Source organism: Ammospiza nelsoni, chromosome 21 (genome assembly GCF_027579445.1).
Source record: "Ammospiza nelsoni isolate bAmmNel1 chromosome 21, bAmmNel1.pri, whole genome shotgun sequence".
Classification (NCBI taxonomy): domain Eukaryota; kingdom Metazoa; phylum Chordata; class Aves; order Passeriformes; family Passerellidae; genus Ammospiza; species Ammospiza nelsoni.
The window spans coordinates 980,731-995,979 of record NC_080653.1 but is presented as its reverse complement, the minus strand read 5'-3'; the positions used below and the strand labels follow the sequence as shown (position 1 = coordinate 995,979).

Genomic DNA, 15,249 nt, shown 5'->3' with positions numbered 1-15,249 from the left:
GGTGTTACTCTGCTGCATCATGGCAGTGCCACAGTGGCACTGTGATGTCATTGGGGTGGTGCTGGTGGTGCCATGGCAGTACCATCTTTAATATTGATGTTGATATCCAGAAAGGTTACCTCGTGTTTTCCTTGGAAAAAAAAATCCAGCAGTTTCTCCTGGAGTCAGGTGGCTTTAGGGATGTGAAAGGCTTCCAGTTCAGCCCCAGGAGGGAGCTCAGTGCTGCTGTCCCCAGTGCTGGTGCTGCTGGGCTGTGGAGCAGCAACCCTCCAACTGCAGGACAAGGTGCTCTGTTAGAGCTCGGGCCAACTCAGGCTTGCACAGTTCCCTTCCAAAGCTTGGCTGCTCCTGGCCGGGCTGGGACACACCCTGTGTGTTGCGCTGCCAGAGCTGAGCTTCCTCTAGGACGTGTGTCCTTGGGATGTCAGAGCTGCACTGTGTCAACAGGACAGCTGCCTCCAGGGAGTCCTCTCCTGGTGTGGGGAAGAGCCTCCTGAGGGCTCATCGCTGACAGAGTTGATTAAAGATGTTGATTTTATGATGAAGCTCTTGCTGTGTGTCCCAGCTTCTGGCACCACTGCTCAGCCATTCCCTGGGGGCCAGGCTGTGGAAAGGCATTCAGAGAGGCATTAAGACTGTCTGTAGGTCAAGCTAATCTTGGTGTCCTTGCCTGCATCTCTCCTGAGTGCAGAGTGTGGAGAGCTGTTGCCCTTCTCCCGTCTGGGAGATGGCAGAGGAACTCTGGAGTTTGGGAGGTGGGATGAGGGGACACACCTGGAGCCTCCCATCCAGCCCCTAGAAGGCTCCAGAGATGGAAGAGGCTGATCATGCCCTGACCAGGCAAGTGTTGAATATCTCCAGGGGCTGGGATCCCACAGAGAAATATTCTTCACAGCCTGGGGGGAATTTTCCTTGTTGAGGTTTGTGCTCACATCTCTCCATCCATTTGTCACATGTCCCTACATCCTGCAAGGCACTGCAGGCTCCTCAGCAGAGCAGTGTGTCCCACCACAGCCCCACTGGATAATGCTGTCTGGGGGGTTGTCACAAGTGTATCCTTCCTCCTGGGCCTTTGGAATTGCTCTGGTCCTGCTTCCCAAAATTTCTGTGTGGACATGAGACATAAGAAATTACTTTGCTGCTGAGAATCTCCAGGCACTGCAGGGGTGGGATCCCAATCCAAATAATGAATATCAGAGGAGAAAAACATTGTCTGTGTAGGAAGAATGGGGTTAAAGTGGCACAGATACAGTCTGTCTGGAAATTGGAAAGCTCCCAGAATGCTGTCAGATGGATTTTAGAGCACTTCCCACAAGAGCTCAGTTGCCTGCATCTCCCAGGGGTTGCTGCTCCAGCAGGATCTGCTTTGGCCCTGGAAAATTCAGAGTTTGGAATTTGGGAGTGGGTTGCTGAAGGGAAGGCCCTCTCCTGGTGCCCTACACTGGACAAGGGAAGAGGATCAAACTGTTCACTTTCTGCATATTCCCTGCATCCTTCCCTTCCAGATTACTCATCTCCCCAAGCTCCCCAGATCACTCATGGAAGGGATGAGCTCAGCAGCTGACCATTCCCTGTTCCCATCCCAGAGCCACACAGGCAAGGGGCACAGTTAGGGTGCTCTGAGCTGGTTCCTGTGATTTCTTCTCAATCACAAGAGGTTGCTTTGGATTTGAATTTCTTAAAATCCTAGCCTCAGCTTCCCTTGAGGTCATGTGGAGCTGAGAATATTCAATAAATCTGTAAGCCCAACTGAAAATGCTTAACTCAAGGAGCCTTCCAGTGAGTAAGAATTTAAATAGCTAAAAACAAAAACAAAAACAAAAACAAAAACAAAAACAAAAACAGAAAAAAAAACAACACCAAAACGTGTTGGTCCCAGTGGGGCCTAATAAAACAATGCAGAGACACAGGAAGAATTGTAAAATGCTGGTAAATATCCTCCACATCAAGTGCTCAGGCCAAGCTGCATTTAATGATAAGCTCAGTGCCTTTTGCAGGAATTTGTGGTCTTTCAAGAACTTCAAATTTTCCATTGGCAAAGCTGGAAAGCTGTTCATTTAGTGTCTGAGGGTGTGTAGAGCTGCACCCTTGACTGGGAAGGGGAGGTCAGCAGGATGAAAGATGGCAGTAGGACAGGGAGAACTTGGGCCATGGAGCCGGTTCTTGCCACCTCTTGCAATCCCAATTAAAAGGCTGTACTCCATCATGCTCAAAATCTGAGTAAATTAATTTTCCTTGGCTTGGCAGTGCACAGCCTCATGCAAATGCCTTAGTGCTGTTTGCTGCAGCACTATGGATGCATGGCCATCTCAGGCAGCTGCCTGCCAGGAAGAGCCAGTGCCTCTCTATTTGTAGGAATGAATGGAAAACAAGGCAAAGTGACACTATGCTCATTTTAGCTCTTTTTTTTTGATTAAACTCATGCCTTCTGTCAGACATGTCCAAGTGGTTTGGCCAGGTCACTTGTGTGGGATGTGGAGGGTGAGTGACACCAAGCAGTGCCTCCTTGCTGTGTCCTTGGCTCCTCTGGGCTGGTGGAGATCAACTGGATTTGGGACAGGGCTGTGACACTGTCTTGCTGTTGGCCATTGCCAGACCATGACCAAGGTGAGCAAGAACACTGATCCCAACCTCGAATCACAAAATCCCAAAGTGGTTGGGTTGACCCTTAAAGCTTATCCAGTCCCACCCCACTGTCCCAGGCTGCTCCCAATGTCCAGCCTGGCCTTGGGCACTGCCAGGGATCCAGGGGCAGCCCCAGCTGCTCTGGGCACCCTGTGCCGGGGCCTGCCCACCCTCACAGGGAACAATTCCTTCCTATCTAATCATGCCATAGCGTGGGCAACTGCAGCAGGATTTTAGCCAATGTGACCCAAAATAAAATGTGTTCTTGGCCCCTGGGAAGCTTCCAGTGATTTGGAAAATGGGAAGAAGTGGGTGAGAAACTGCAGTGCAGATTTCTGGGCAAAAACTGACTTGTACATACAAAATCTGCCCCTCGGCTCCCTGATGTACTCTGTGAGGTGGAAGAGCAAATACACCTCTTCAGAGCTGCATATGTTGAGGAATCAAGTATTTCCACTTAACCAAAGCACACCTGTGATCAGGATGTTGCTGCCGAGGCTCTGTGGTGAGGAGAGTTGGTGTTGACTTTGCAAGCCATGATCGTCTTAGAGGTCTGTGGCTCTTCTGTATGGGCAGGGGATTGACTGAGCTGCAGCTCAGTGGCTTCCCAGGGTGAAGGCAGAAGTCTCCTCATGCCTTTCTTGGGAGTGTTTCTCTGGATTAGAGTTTCTGTTACAGGAAAGATGAGATATCAGAGAACAATCTTCCCTACTCCAGCCATCAAACACCAAACCTGGAAAGAATAAAATTTTATCATTCTTCACCAGGGGCTTTAGGGTATTTTGCATGTTCACAAAATAGAATTATCTGACCCATGTCATCCAGAAAGAGTCCAGATGCTCAGCAAAGACCTCAGGGTGGTCTGGGCCTGAGCCTGCAGTGCTGGGAGCTGCAGACTGACCTCTGCTTAGAGCTAAGCAACAAAAATGTCTTATAGTAAGCCGGTACCCATGTTTTAGCTCAAATAATTTGCAATGTGCATGAGTACACAGCAGCGGAGGTTGTGAAGTCTTTCTGTGTTTTCACTGAAGTTTTTCACACATTGCTTCCCACATCTTCTACATTTTGAGTTTTTTTTAATATAATGGAAATAGTGTTGCATGAGCTACTTCTCTGCAGATTCAATGATTTGTTCAGCAGCACCCAGAAAATTCTGCAGTGGGGGAAAAAGACAGCTTGGCTGTCTTGGCTTCAGAATGTTGTAGCCTGACCAGGTTTTATGGTGCACAGCCTGTCTTCCACACGTTCCCCAGACAGGCAGTGAAACACCAACGTCCCCTGAGTGCAGTGGGGATGAGCACAGTCCTGCTTTACCAAGAGTGGAGCTTGGCCAAATCTTTCTGGAAGCTGGTAAGAGAAAAGGGAGACACTTGTACACCAGTGTTTAAAGGGTAGTTGGGAGAACAGGCTTTGTACCTCTTTTTCACCTTACAAAATGCAGATATCTTTCTTACAAGGTGTGTAAGGGGCAAAGACCCTGCAGGGGACCACAGGGATGGCCAGGGGTTGCACAGTGGCCCAAGAGCAGGAGGGTGATGTTCCTGTACTTGAGAAGTGTTGCACAACCCGGTGCTGCTGCAGGTTATCTGATGGATCAGCTGCAGTTTGTGGCTGCACACAGCCTGGGGTTGCAAAACACTGTGCTTAACACAGAGAGAGCTGGGTCACAGCTGGGGAAAGCCTGTCCAGGGCCACACAGACCTCGTCATGCCTCTGCTTCAGGTGGGTCGTGGCCATCTGGAAGCAGGGACACGTCTCCATAGCCACTGGAGAGCAGGACCAGGAGTAACTGGCCACACAAAAGAACTGGCAACACCAGCAGTGTCCAGCCAGATGAGAACCTGCACCCTGAGCAGCACCTGTCCCTTGCCAGTGCTGCCCATGGCTTCTCCAAACCCTCATTCCTCACAATTCCCTGCCCTTTTTTCTGTCTGATGGTGAAGGATGAAGAATGACATGTGCAGCACCTCAGGAGCATTTCAGAATCACCTTCCCAGCAGCCATGAGGTATTTCAGTGTCATTTTCTCTCATCTCCTTGCAAATCCTCATGCCTTTTGAATTTGCTGTCAAACGTGAGGAATTGTCGCATTGCACTCTGAACCCAGCTGCAGCCTTGGATTTTGGAGAGCTGATCCTCTGCCTTGGGAGTTTATTTTCCATTCACACTCTTCCCTGTCTCAGTTTTGCAGGAACATTAATTTCTCCATGGTTGGGAGGCTGGAGAAGCTGAGCTCATCAAAGGATGGTGAGCCAGGTCCATCAGGCCTATTGAGCTGATTATTCTCCTGGAATAGCTCAATTTGTGTTCCTGGGATTCATATTGGTGCTTCCAGAGAGGGTTTTAAGATAGAGAAAATCTGTTTTTTCAAGACTCCAATTTCAGCTGCATCTCATTTTAAACATCCAGTCAGGAGCATATGAAGAGCTGGCAGTGGTCAGAGGGTGTGCAGGAGAGGACGCCTGGGGAAATGCAGAGAAACAGCAAATGTATAGTGACTGCTCCCCTGAATATTCCCTCAATATCTTCCAATTCATGGGTCCAGCACTCCTCATGCTGGAGGCAGGATTTTGGACGTTAATAGCCTTGGATGGATTTTTTCTTCCATGAATTTGTTACATGGGGTGATAAAAATCAGATAAATGAGGAAATCACATAAATAAGGGCAAGTAGTAGTCTGGAAGAGGGATGGGCAGCAGGAGAAAATGCTGACTGATGGAAAGGGAGTTGGCAGCACACAGGGCTGTGGGGAAGTGCCCTAAAGGCAAAGGCACAACAGAGATGTTTGTGTCTGAACCCAGGAACGGTGCAAAATGCAGGAAGGAAGCAGGACAAGCACAGTGGGACACACTGCCTGCCAGAGTGGCAGGATGATCAAGCTTCATCCCAGGCATGTCTCTTACTTCTCCCATAGCTTTGCAGCACTGTCCCTGTTCCCTGGGTGGGGATGTGCTGGCTGCTCGCTGTGCTGCAGCTCTGGGGCTGGCTCTGCTCGCTGACCCAACAGGAGGTGAGGCTATTTTTGTCTTGCTTTTAACATGCAGTGAGGGCACTGCAAAAGAGCAGCCTATGGAAAATAATTTTATCCTGTGCGGTGGCTGATTCCCTTGAAACTGTCTGGAAGAGAAGAAAATGGATTGGCAATGACAGGCTTCATTTCCAAGTGAAGAGGATTGAGAATTAAAGGGAACTAATTACTAAAGTCAGGTGGAATGAACAGCTAAAGGGCTTTGGCATGGTGGAGGCTTGGGGACAATGATTTCAAATGAAGGAGAGGTGGTTGATTTAATATATCCGAGATAGCAGGAGAGCTGGGATAGCTTCACCTGGGTCACTCTGCAAGGTGTCTGCAGAGGGGGGTTGTATTCAGAGATGGCTCCTGCAAAGCAAACCTAGGAACTGGACCCTGGATCAGCTGCAGATGGAGAAATCAGGACATCTTGAAATTGTCAGTGGTTTGTACACCTTTAAATTGTGCGTGGTTTCTACACCCTCAAATTAGGTATGTTTTCAAATCAGCTGTGTGCCTGACTGTTTCCTAAGGCCACCTGAGACCTCCTGTTCATGGGGCTACCTGGTAAATTCCTCCTCCCTGTCTGGCTTTCAGCAGGGATTTCAGAGCCTGGCTGGGTTTAGACTCTGGCTGTTCCCCGGGGCTGGCTGGGCAGCCCTGGGCAGGTGGGTGCCAGGCCGTGCTGCGGTGCCAGCGCTGCCCCAGCCGCATTGCAGAGCGTGGCTGCAGGCAGTGCATGCCTGATTTACTGTCCCCCAATGGCCTCCTGCAAGTTTTCTGCAGGACTTTAAGGGCTGTGCTGAATGCTAGGTGCTCCAGAGGGATTTTGCCTGCATGACCCATTTAACAGCCTGCTGGGCACCTCTCCCTGCAAAAGCTGCTGCAGCTCTCCAATCCATTTGAAGCTTTCAGGTGAAAAAGCAGCAGTTTTCTGGCAGCTGCCATGCTGAGGCTTTTCTTTCTTTGCTGTTTTCAATGTATCTTGTAGAAACTTTGGGCTCTACCTGCCAAAAGAGATGACAGATGAAACGCAGGCTTCAAAGCCACGTGCCTGCTGCTCTCCTCCCTCAGCATCCCTGCTGTTCTGCTCCTGCCTTCCTCTCATTTCAGAAACTTTCCCTGTGGCAAAAGACCGTGTCACTTGTGTTAATTTTTAGGTTAATTTTTTAGTGGCCAAGGATGCTTCTGATCTGGGGAATGTGGCTGCCCAGAGACCCTCTCTGCTGCCCCATGGTGTCAGCTCTGCCTTGGCTCACAAAAAACCTCCTTGACCAAGGAATGCATTTGGACTCCAGCTCCTGCTGACACTTCTGTATGTCTTCATCTGGATGAGTCACTTTAAGGGGAGCCTCTGTGTCTCTCCTACCTAATGATTTCTTCCAGCCCCCCATGAGAGGCACCATGGGAGCCCTGAGTGCAGGCAGCAGCAAGGCTGCACCATGCAGCGCGGGATCCTTAAGGAACTGCAGAGCGGTTGATAAATTAAAAGCCATTTCATTATAGGAAATGAATGTTTAATGAGCGTGGGATGACAGCCCTTCGGTTCCAGACTCTCCGTGGTCTTGGAGGAGGGCTCAGCTGACACAGCCAGCACTGGCTCAGAGCCAGCAGGAAGGTTTGGCACAGCTTTTGTGGAAGTGAGGTCCCCGCGCGGGACAGACGTCCTGGCACAGCAAGGATCTCCTGCCTCCACATCTTCTTGCTGCTGCTGTCCCTTGTGCCTCTCTGGGCAAAGCCCCAAGGAGCTGCGGCCGCAGAGGGACGTGCTGGCACAGGGGACACTTGGCCCCGTGCCTGGCCCCAGCCTGGAGCACACAACCACACTGCTCCGTGGCACTTTGCCTGGGGAGGCTGCCACATCCACAGAATGGGAAGGTACATGACAGCCTTTGCCATGTCATGGGCTCTGGAGTCGTGACATGAAACCTGGGCTGAGCTGGGGACAGCCTGGCATGGTGGGGGTGAGGGGTTATGTGCCTTTGTATCTTGCCCTAATGAAATGGTTTATGGTTTATGGCTGCAGAAATGGGATTTCAAATGCTGGAGGTGCTGATTGTCTCCTACTGAAAGCCCATGCTGCTGATGTCAGAAGTCCTGGCCAGCTGCTGGGGGAGGCAGCAGCACATCAGCTGCTCCTCAAAAGCTCTCCTGCTCCCATCCCAGCACACAGGCTGCTGGCTCATGGTGCTCGCCCTGTCTCAGGGCAACCACAGACAAGAATTTTGAGGTCTCTTGGCTGTGGCAAAGAGATGGAAATCATGCACTTTGACTTCATTGCAGGGCTGCCTGCTTGGCTCTGGGGGTGGCAGCAGGGGACATGCCTGAGGTGCTGCCATGCACAGGACAGGAGATCCTGCAGGGATCTCTCTCTCCATGAACCTGCCCTGTTTTGTCCCCTTTGTCATCTGCAGTGCCCCCTGTGTGGATTCCCAGGCTGAGGAAGTGCTTTGTTGTTCATGGAGCTGGTGATGGAGGAAATGGTCTCTGGGACACCTCACTGTACCTGTAAAGCTACAGGGATAGGACTGATGTTGCAGGAGCTGGTACTGGGCACAGTGCTGTTGCACATGGCTCCCAGGGGAAGTTTCTGGCATCCCTGTGATGCTGGGTTCAGGGATTTCCTTTGTTCCTGGGTCTCATCATCTCTGGAAGTGGCCCAAAGTTGTTGGAGAGCAGGAGAGGGCACCCAAGTGCTGCAGTGTGGTGTCTCCAGGAACAGATACAGGAAGATGTATTCTTCCTTTGCAACCTGTGGGTAGCAGTACAGTCTCCTTCTATGGGGCATTTCACTCCAGTTTTCACAAACCTGGGATATCTGTGGGGAGGGTGGGCATCTACAAACCACTCTGTCAAAAGTCTGTCAGCCTGTGGCACGTCATATCCTGGTGTCTCAAGTGGTTGATGGGACTGGGGACACCATGTGAGGCTGATGGGAAGGGCTGGGTGTTGTCTTCTGATTTTTTTTTTTTTTTTTTTTTTTTTTTTTTTTTTTTTTTTGTAGTTGTTGTTTTCAGCCTCTTTCAGCTGTGTTTTCCCTCCCTGCTTTGTCAAGGCATTTCCATACAGGTGTGAGAGGTTGGGAGAGCCATGAACATGGCACCACGCTGGGGAATTCAGTGGGAAGGACTTTGTGGCACTGGTCTCCTGCCCTATCTCTACAATGGACACAATGGAGAAACCAGAATTGTTCCAAAGTGTAATGTGTTTTAGCCAGTCTCAGACCTCCTAGAGCTGAACTCCTGTCTGAGCTCTTGCTACCAAGAAAGCTTGGGCAGCATTCCTTTGGGAGTGAGAGATGTTTCCCCAGTAGCTTTGGCTGGAAAACTGCAGGGCAGAGCTATGTGCACTGAGAAGGTCACGGCCATTCAGCAGAGACTTGTTGGGCTCTTGGAGTGGGTCCTGCAAGACCTGCCTGGCTGCTGGGAAAACCTGCTGGACCTTCCTAAGGCACTGCCATGTGGCAGCTGTGAAGCAGCAGCTCAGCTTTGAGCTTTGCTAAGGCCCAGAAATCTTTGCTGGGAGCTGACTCTGGTAGAGAGCGTGTGGCGAGCTGCTCTGGGCAGGAAGCAGCAACCACAAAATTCTATATACGGGTCCTGGCAGAGCTGCTGCTGCTGCTGCTTTTGAGGTGGCAAAATGAAAGTGATGTTTGCAAAGAATCTTGCATGTCACCTTCTTTTGGAGCCAAGGCTGACACAGAGAGGATGATCTGGGCTCTGGTTCCTGGGCCAAACACAAGTGCTGGTGTGGAGAAGAGGGTGAGGAAGCCTGGTTGCCTCCAAAGCCATGTGGTGCTGGAGGCCACTGCATCCTTTAGCCATGGGGAGAAGCACACATTCCTGGGGTGCCAGGGGTTGCATTCTGCCTGCCTGGGTCTTGCTGGCTCTGCTCGTGTTTCACCTGAGCCAGTTTGGATGGTGCCATGGCTCAGGACAACAGAAGGGTCTGGGCTTTTTTCCAGGGTGGAAGTTGAAAGAATTCTTAAAGCTATGGAGATGGCAGCTGTCACCCTCCAGGTGGCCTCAAAGGCCAGTTGTCCCCCCAGTGGACATGCAGCTCCTTGCCTCCTCTTAAAATCAGCCCCCACATCCCACCCTTTGGCACCAGCACCCTGACCCTGCCAGCCACTGGCACAGCCAGGCCAGGCTCACCACAGGGCTGGGGCTGGTGTGAGGCTGCAGCCCCTCTGCCACTGCCCCTGGTGAAGCCCTGTGGCCCTGCAGGAGCTGCCCCAGGCAGTGAAGCCCTGTGGCCTTGCAGGATGTGCCCCAGGCAGTGAAGCCCTGCCTTGCCTTTCCATACTGTTTTGCAGAGTGGGGCTGACTACAGCTTCCTTGTGAGCCAGAACACAAAGCTCCTGAGTGCGCTGGAGGACCTGCGGCACCGCTGCTCCAGCCTGGCCGAGGAGAACAGCTTGCTGGTGAGCAGGAGATGCTGGCATGGGATGCTCTGTGGGGAGGGAGTCCTGCTGGACACAGAGAGCTGCTGTCTGCTGCCAACTCTAAGAGATCACAGAATCACAGAACATGCTGAATGGGAAGGCACCCACAAGAATCATCGAGTCCAGCTCCTGGCCCTGCACAGAGCCATCCCCAAGAGTCACACCATGTGCAGGACTATTGTCCAAATGCTTCTTGAGCTCATGGGATAATCTGGCCAGGGCCAGAGGACAAAGAAGGTCTGGTGCTATGAGTCCCCTGGATGCCTTCATGCTGCAGCCATTAGCTGCAGCTGGAGCTTTCCCTGCAGTGCTAAGCAGGGCTGGGCTGAGGAGGGGAAGTCACTCTTGTTTCCTCTTTAACTGGAAAAGCAGAAATACTGATTCACTCAGCCTTGTCTGTGGGTGACAGTGCAGCACTGCCTCCTGCTCCCATGAGAGCCCAGCACCAAGGTCCTCCCCAGCTGCACCCCAAAGCCAAGCCAGGCTGCCACAGCCTGGGCCGTCTGCCTTCTGCCCCCTCCCTCATCCCTGACTCCCCAGGTGGGCTAGCCAGGACTCTCAGGAAAGAGGGGATATTCCTCTCCTGCATCCTCCCTGGAGAGCATCACCCCTTACCCAGCCCTGCAGTGTGGGGGTGCCGCCCAGCCATGCTGGGTAAATTTGATTGCTCAGCATTTCAGATTCATATCACCCCATTCAAAATGCTTATTTGAGATAATTTTCTTACACTAAAAGCATAAATTCAGCATGACCTGCACCCCGAGGAGTTACCCCTTATCAATCATCTGTATTTTAGTGAAGCACAAGCCTGTGTGTCAAATTTTGACTCTCAAAAATCAGCCTCAGCCTTCCAGCCCAGGCACCCATGGTGCACTCTCACAGGGGCAGGGAGGGAAATAATCATGAGGATCAGTCAACCTGACGTTTCTGCTGATGTGAAAAGACAGCATAACACATGTGGGTTTGACCTTGGGAGAAGGAGCCATTGGCAAGAGGCAGCTTATTGGAACAGACAGATAACAAATAAAAGGGGATTAAGAGTGAACAGAATCAATAGGAAGAAAAGGGAAATTTGCTTTGCAAATATCATAAAGTCCTTTGTTGCCTTCTCCTGCTCGTGCTTTGGTGTCAAGACAGAAAGGACACAGATAAGCTTGTTGTGGTGGTGCAGTACAAATCCTCAGGAATGTGTTGAGTCCAATAATCCTGAGGAAATAAACTGAGAAGACTCTGGAAGAGAAAGCCCAAAGGGTGGGTGGCCAGGATACCCTGATGCTGGAGACATGTTGAGTCCTAGCAGGGCCTGCAACAGAGATGTGGATGGAGAGGGACCAAGTGGGATGGTCTGGGGTGGGGTGAAGCGCATCTTATGGAGACTGAGAGGTTACATTAACAAAAATACCAGGAAAACACAGTTTTCAGGGACTGGAGAGGCAACAGAGATTGGTGTTCAATGGTTGGGATAGTTCCAGGAGAACAGGCCAAGCCCTGGCCAGGAAAAGGTCTCTGTGCTCTCCACAGGTCAGGTAGAGGCCAAGATGTTGGCTCCTGAGCAAAGGCTTCACCTCCAACCTGTCCTTCTGCTCTCCAGCGTAGGAGCTGCTTCCCCCAGACAGAGGAGAAGGTGAAGCACCTGAAGAGGAAGAACGCGGAGCTGGCAGTGATCGCCAAGCGCCTGGAGGAGAGGGCCCGGAAGCTCCAGGAGGCAAACCTCAAAGTGGTGGGTGCTGGGACCTGGGCTGGGAGAGCACCTCACCACCAGGACCTTTGGCTTTCTGCTTCCATTGAGCTAGAAAGGCCTTTCCTTTCCCTTTTTCTTAAACCTACAGCAAACATGCTTTGCATGTCATAGCAGAGCAAGAATCACCAACCCCAGCTATCGCCAGCTTCTCTACTCCTCTTGGGGGCTGGTTTGAGGAATTTCTTCCTGCTTTGTTTCTTACTGTAAGGTCATAGTTTAAGGTAATTAACTCAGCTTTCTTTGGGCAAGTCATGAAAAATATTTCATCTGACTTCATCAAAAAGAAACAGGAAGGATTTGAATTAGAAAAGGAGTGCGGTGAAGCAAAACAGGAAGGGGTGAGAGGCAGCTCTGTCCCATCCACACCTCGATGGAAATGCTGTGCAAGCCACAGGGCTTCTGCCTTTTCCAACCCAACAGCAGCTTGTTGTGATCCCTGGAGTGTGACATGGTGCAGCAGCAGTGGGAGGTGGCTGTGGGAGGGTATGGGATCTTGGCCACACCTTCCTGAAGGAAAGCAGGGATTGTGATAGGGAATTCAAGCCATTTGGGGTAGAAAGGAGGAAGTGAAAGCTGTGCTGGAGAAAAGGTAGGGGGATTTCCTGGCACTGCTGCCCTCTCTGTCCCCAGGCACTGTGTGGCTCGTCTGTCACAGGGTTTTGGTACTTGCAGGGCAACAGATGGAGTTGTCAGATACTATGTTGAGAGAAACCATTTGACATACTATGCAGATCCTCCAGCACCTATACAAATACTGTTTTATTTGTTTCCCCAGTGAAACTTTGGGGTGGGGGCAGTTTAGGGCCTGTGCAAGTCCTGGAGAGCTGACTACTGGGCTCCTGTGCTGGCCCACGTGTTCTGACGGCAGCAAGTGCTGGGGTGGCTGTGCCTTTTGGAGAGGGGGCTGGAGGTACAGCCAGAGAAGGGGCCTGAGGAGCTGGGGTTAATTTGGCACCAGATCCCTCCTGTGCTTGGTACCCAGGTCCTGTGGAGCCATGGTCACACAGCTTCTGCACATGCATGAGATGCTTGGGAAGACCTGGGGAAGAAAGCTTTGCACAGAGGATTCTGTATGGCTGATCTGGCAGCAGAGGATCCCCTTCCCAGACTGTCAGGCTTTGTGCAGATGAAAATAGCTGGGCAGAGAAAGGCAGGGTTGGATAAACTCAGGAACTGGATGTATCCTCACTGCCCATAGGGCTAGGATGAACAGAGGACTTGAGCTGCCCCTTCCTCCAAGTCTGTGGTGCTGGTACCCAGTGGGAAAGCCAACTCCAGGGATGCGACATACCAGGGAGTCTGCCTGGGCAGAGCCTATACTCAGCCATCTGCCTGTCCCTGCCTGCCCCACTCTCCCTAAACACACTGCCATCCCCATCTTATGCTTTTCTCCCTCCCAGGGAACATGTGAACCTGAACTACTTTTTCTCCAGTCCTGCTTTTCTCCCAGTCCTCCCTGGCTGCACTGGCCCTGGCTGGGCTCTCCTTAGCCTCTGCCTCTCCCTCTATCTTCTGCCCACCCATGCAGAAGCTCTTTCCTACTAGAAACCCATGGAATCTCTGTTTCTCTTCCTGGTTTGGCCACCTCTGCCCTTGATCCCATGCTATATTTGATCCCATGCTCATCTTTCTTACCATTCTCCCCACCTCTCTGCTGTCTTCTCTTGTCTTTTTTACCTCATCCTGGTTTTCTCTCCTTCCCCTACCCACTTCTGCCCTGCCTGCAGCCCCCCTGCTGGCTGTACCTATTGAGTACCTTGTCCTTCCCACCTATTCATTGAGCCACTTCTCCATCCAGCCTTTCCTTTTCTACTTTTCCATAGGTCTGTCCTGCTGCTCTCTTTGTCTGTCCTATGGGGCCAGGCTGCATTTTTTGACAGTGCTCCCTGTGCTGGGTGATGGGGTGGTGGTTAAGGAACACCAAAGGGTGATGGGATGGTGGTTGTTGAATACCAAGGGGTGCTGAGGTGGTGGTTATCACACACAAACACACCTCACTGCTCTCTGGTGCAGGTGACTGCTCCGATGCCTCTGAAGGGCTCCAGCCTGGAACTGTGCAAAAAGGCATTTGCCCGCCAGCGTGCCAAGGACCTGACAGAGCAAGCCAGTGCTCTCCTGGCAAAAGACAAGCAGATTGAAGCTCTGCAGCAGGAATGCTGGGAACTGCAGGCGAAACTCCTGGCAGGGAAGGTGAGACACTTGGTGGGACATCACTCCACTGGGGACAAGCGCAACAGCAGTGATAGAAACCAAGCTCTGGGAAGTGGTGGGGGGGAATTAGTCTCAAGTGGAGGCTGAAAACAGGGGAGTGTAAGCTGAGTGGGGACACTTGAGGGAGTGTGTGGCAAAGACTGTCCATATCTCTCCAGAAGAGTGCGTTGGGGGACACCCTGCTTGTCTCTCCATCAGTTCATGGGTCTGAGCTGCCATTTCCAGCAGTGACTAAAACTCCTTCCCTGGAAACCCCCAAGAAGCCACAGACACAGGGTGACTTTTCAAAGGGCTGAGCTGCAAGCAAGCTGTAGAAGCAGGGCCTCCTTTCAAAGCGGTTCTTTGAGAAGCACATTCCCAAAAACCAGTCTAGATCTCAAGCTTCGAGCTGCATCTTTCTGAGGAGTCACAGCCACCATGGGACTGGGGATAATTCAGAGCGTCCTGACATGTTTATTGTGATGGCTACAAATCACCAGGCAGGGCTGGGTGTTCATGAAACCATCTGCAGTGCTAGTGTCTGCTCCTGAGCTGGTGATCTGCATTCCCCTCAGTACCAGCACAGGCCATGCCAATATAAATGGTGGGATAAAGTGGTAATTTAGTGGCATAAATGGTGGGATAAAGTGGCAATTCAGCTCGTCCCAAGATTAGGACTGGTCAGAGCTCTTCTCTGTGACAGTTCTGAAAGGAGCCTCTGCAGAGAGCTGGAGCTGGGTGAGGTGGTTCCCACTCAAGGTGACTAAAGCAACCTGTTCTAAGTTGCATCTGAGTTGCATCTTTGAATTCCAAAATGCATGCTTGCAGTTTAGGTCAGTTCAATTCTCCAAAGGATCTCAGTAACGTTTGGGCCTGTGCTGGTTTCCCCCTGTTTTGCTAATGCAAATGTGGTCAAGTGACACCCTATTTCTCTGCCCCCAGCTGAGCTGAACCCTTGCACTTCTACCTGTCCTACTTAAGTGGTATTTAGGTGACAAATACTTCCTCACTGAAAATAGCTTTATTTTTGTCCCTGACCTCCCCATATGTTCAGTTTAACTACAGATGTGAAGGTGGATTCTCAGTCTTTCCCTAATGTAGATCTAGTCAGGATTAGAGCAATGGGGTGTATTTGGTGTTTGTACAGAGCTGCCCTATTGATCTTTCCTGGCATTAAACCAAAGGACAAACCTGTCCAGGTCTTTCTGTGCTCTACAGTGTCAGCAAGAAGTTTCCTTCC

The 15,249-nt window shown here is 51.2% G+C and overlaps 1 protein-coding gene across 7 annotated transcripts in view; it reads left to right on the top strand.

Annotated features, from left to right (window-relative positions):
* TSPOAP1 (TSPO associated protein 1) overlaps positions 1-15,249 on the top strand; it is a 68,055-nt gene that overhangs the window by 1,909 nt on the left and 50,897 nt on the right. For all 7 annotated transcript variants that reach the window (XM_059486814.1, XM_059486813.1, XM_059486811.1 and 4 more), the window contains exons 2-4: positions 9,950-10,057; positions 11,670-11,798; positions 13,833-14,009. In XM_059486814.1, coding sequence (XP_059342797.1) covers positions 9,950-10,057; positions 11,670-11,798; positions 13,833-14,009 — 414 coding nt within the window. The remainder of the gene's footprint in view (positions 1-9,949; positions 10,058-11,669; positions 11,799-13,832; positions 14,010-15,249) is intronic.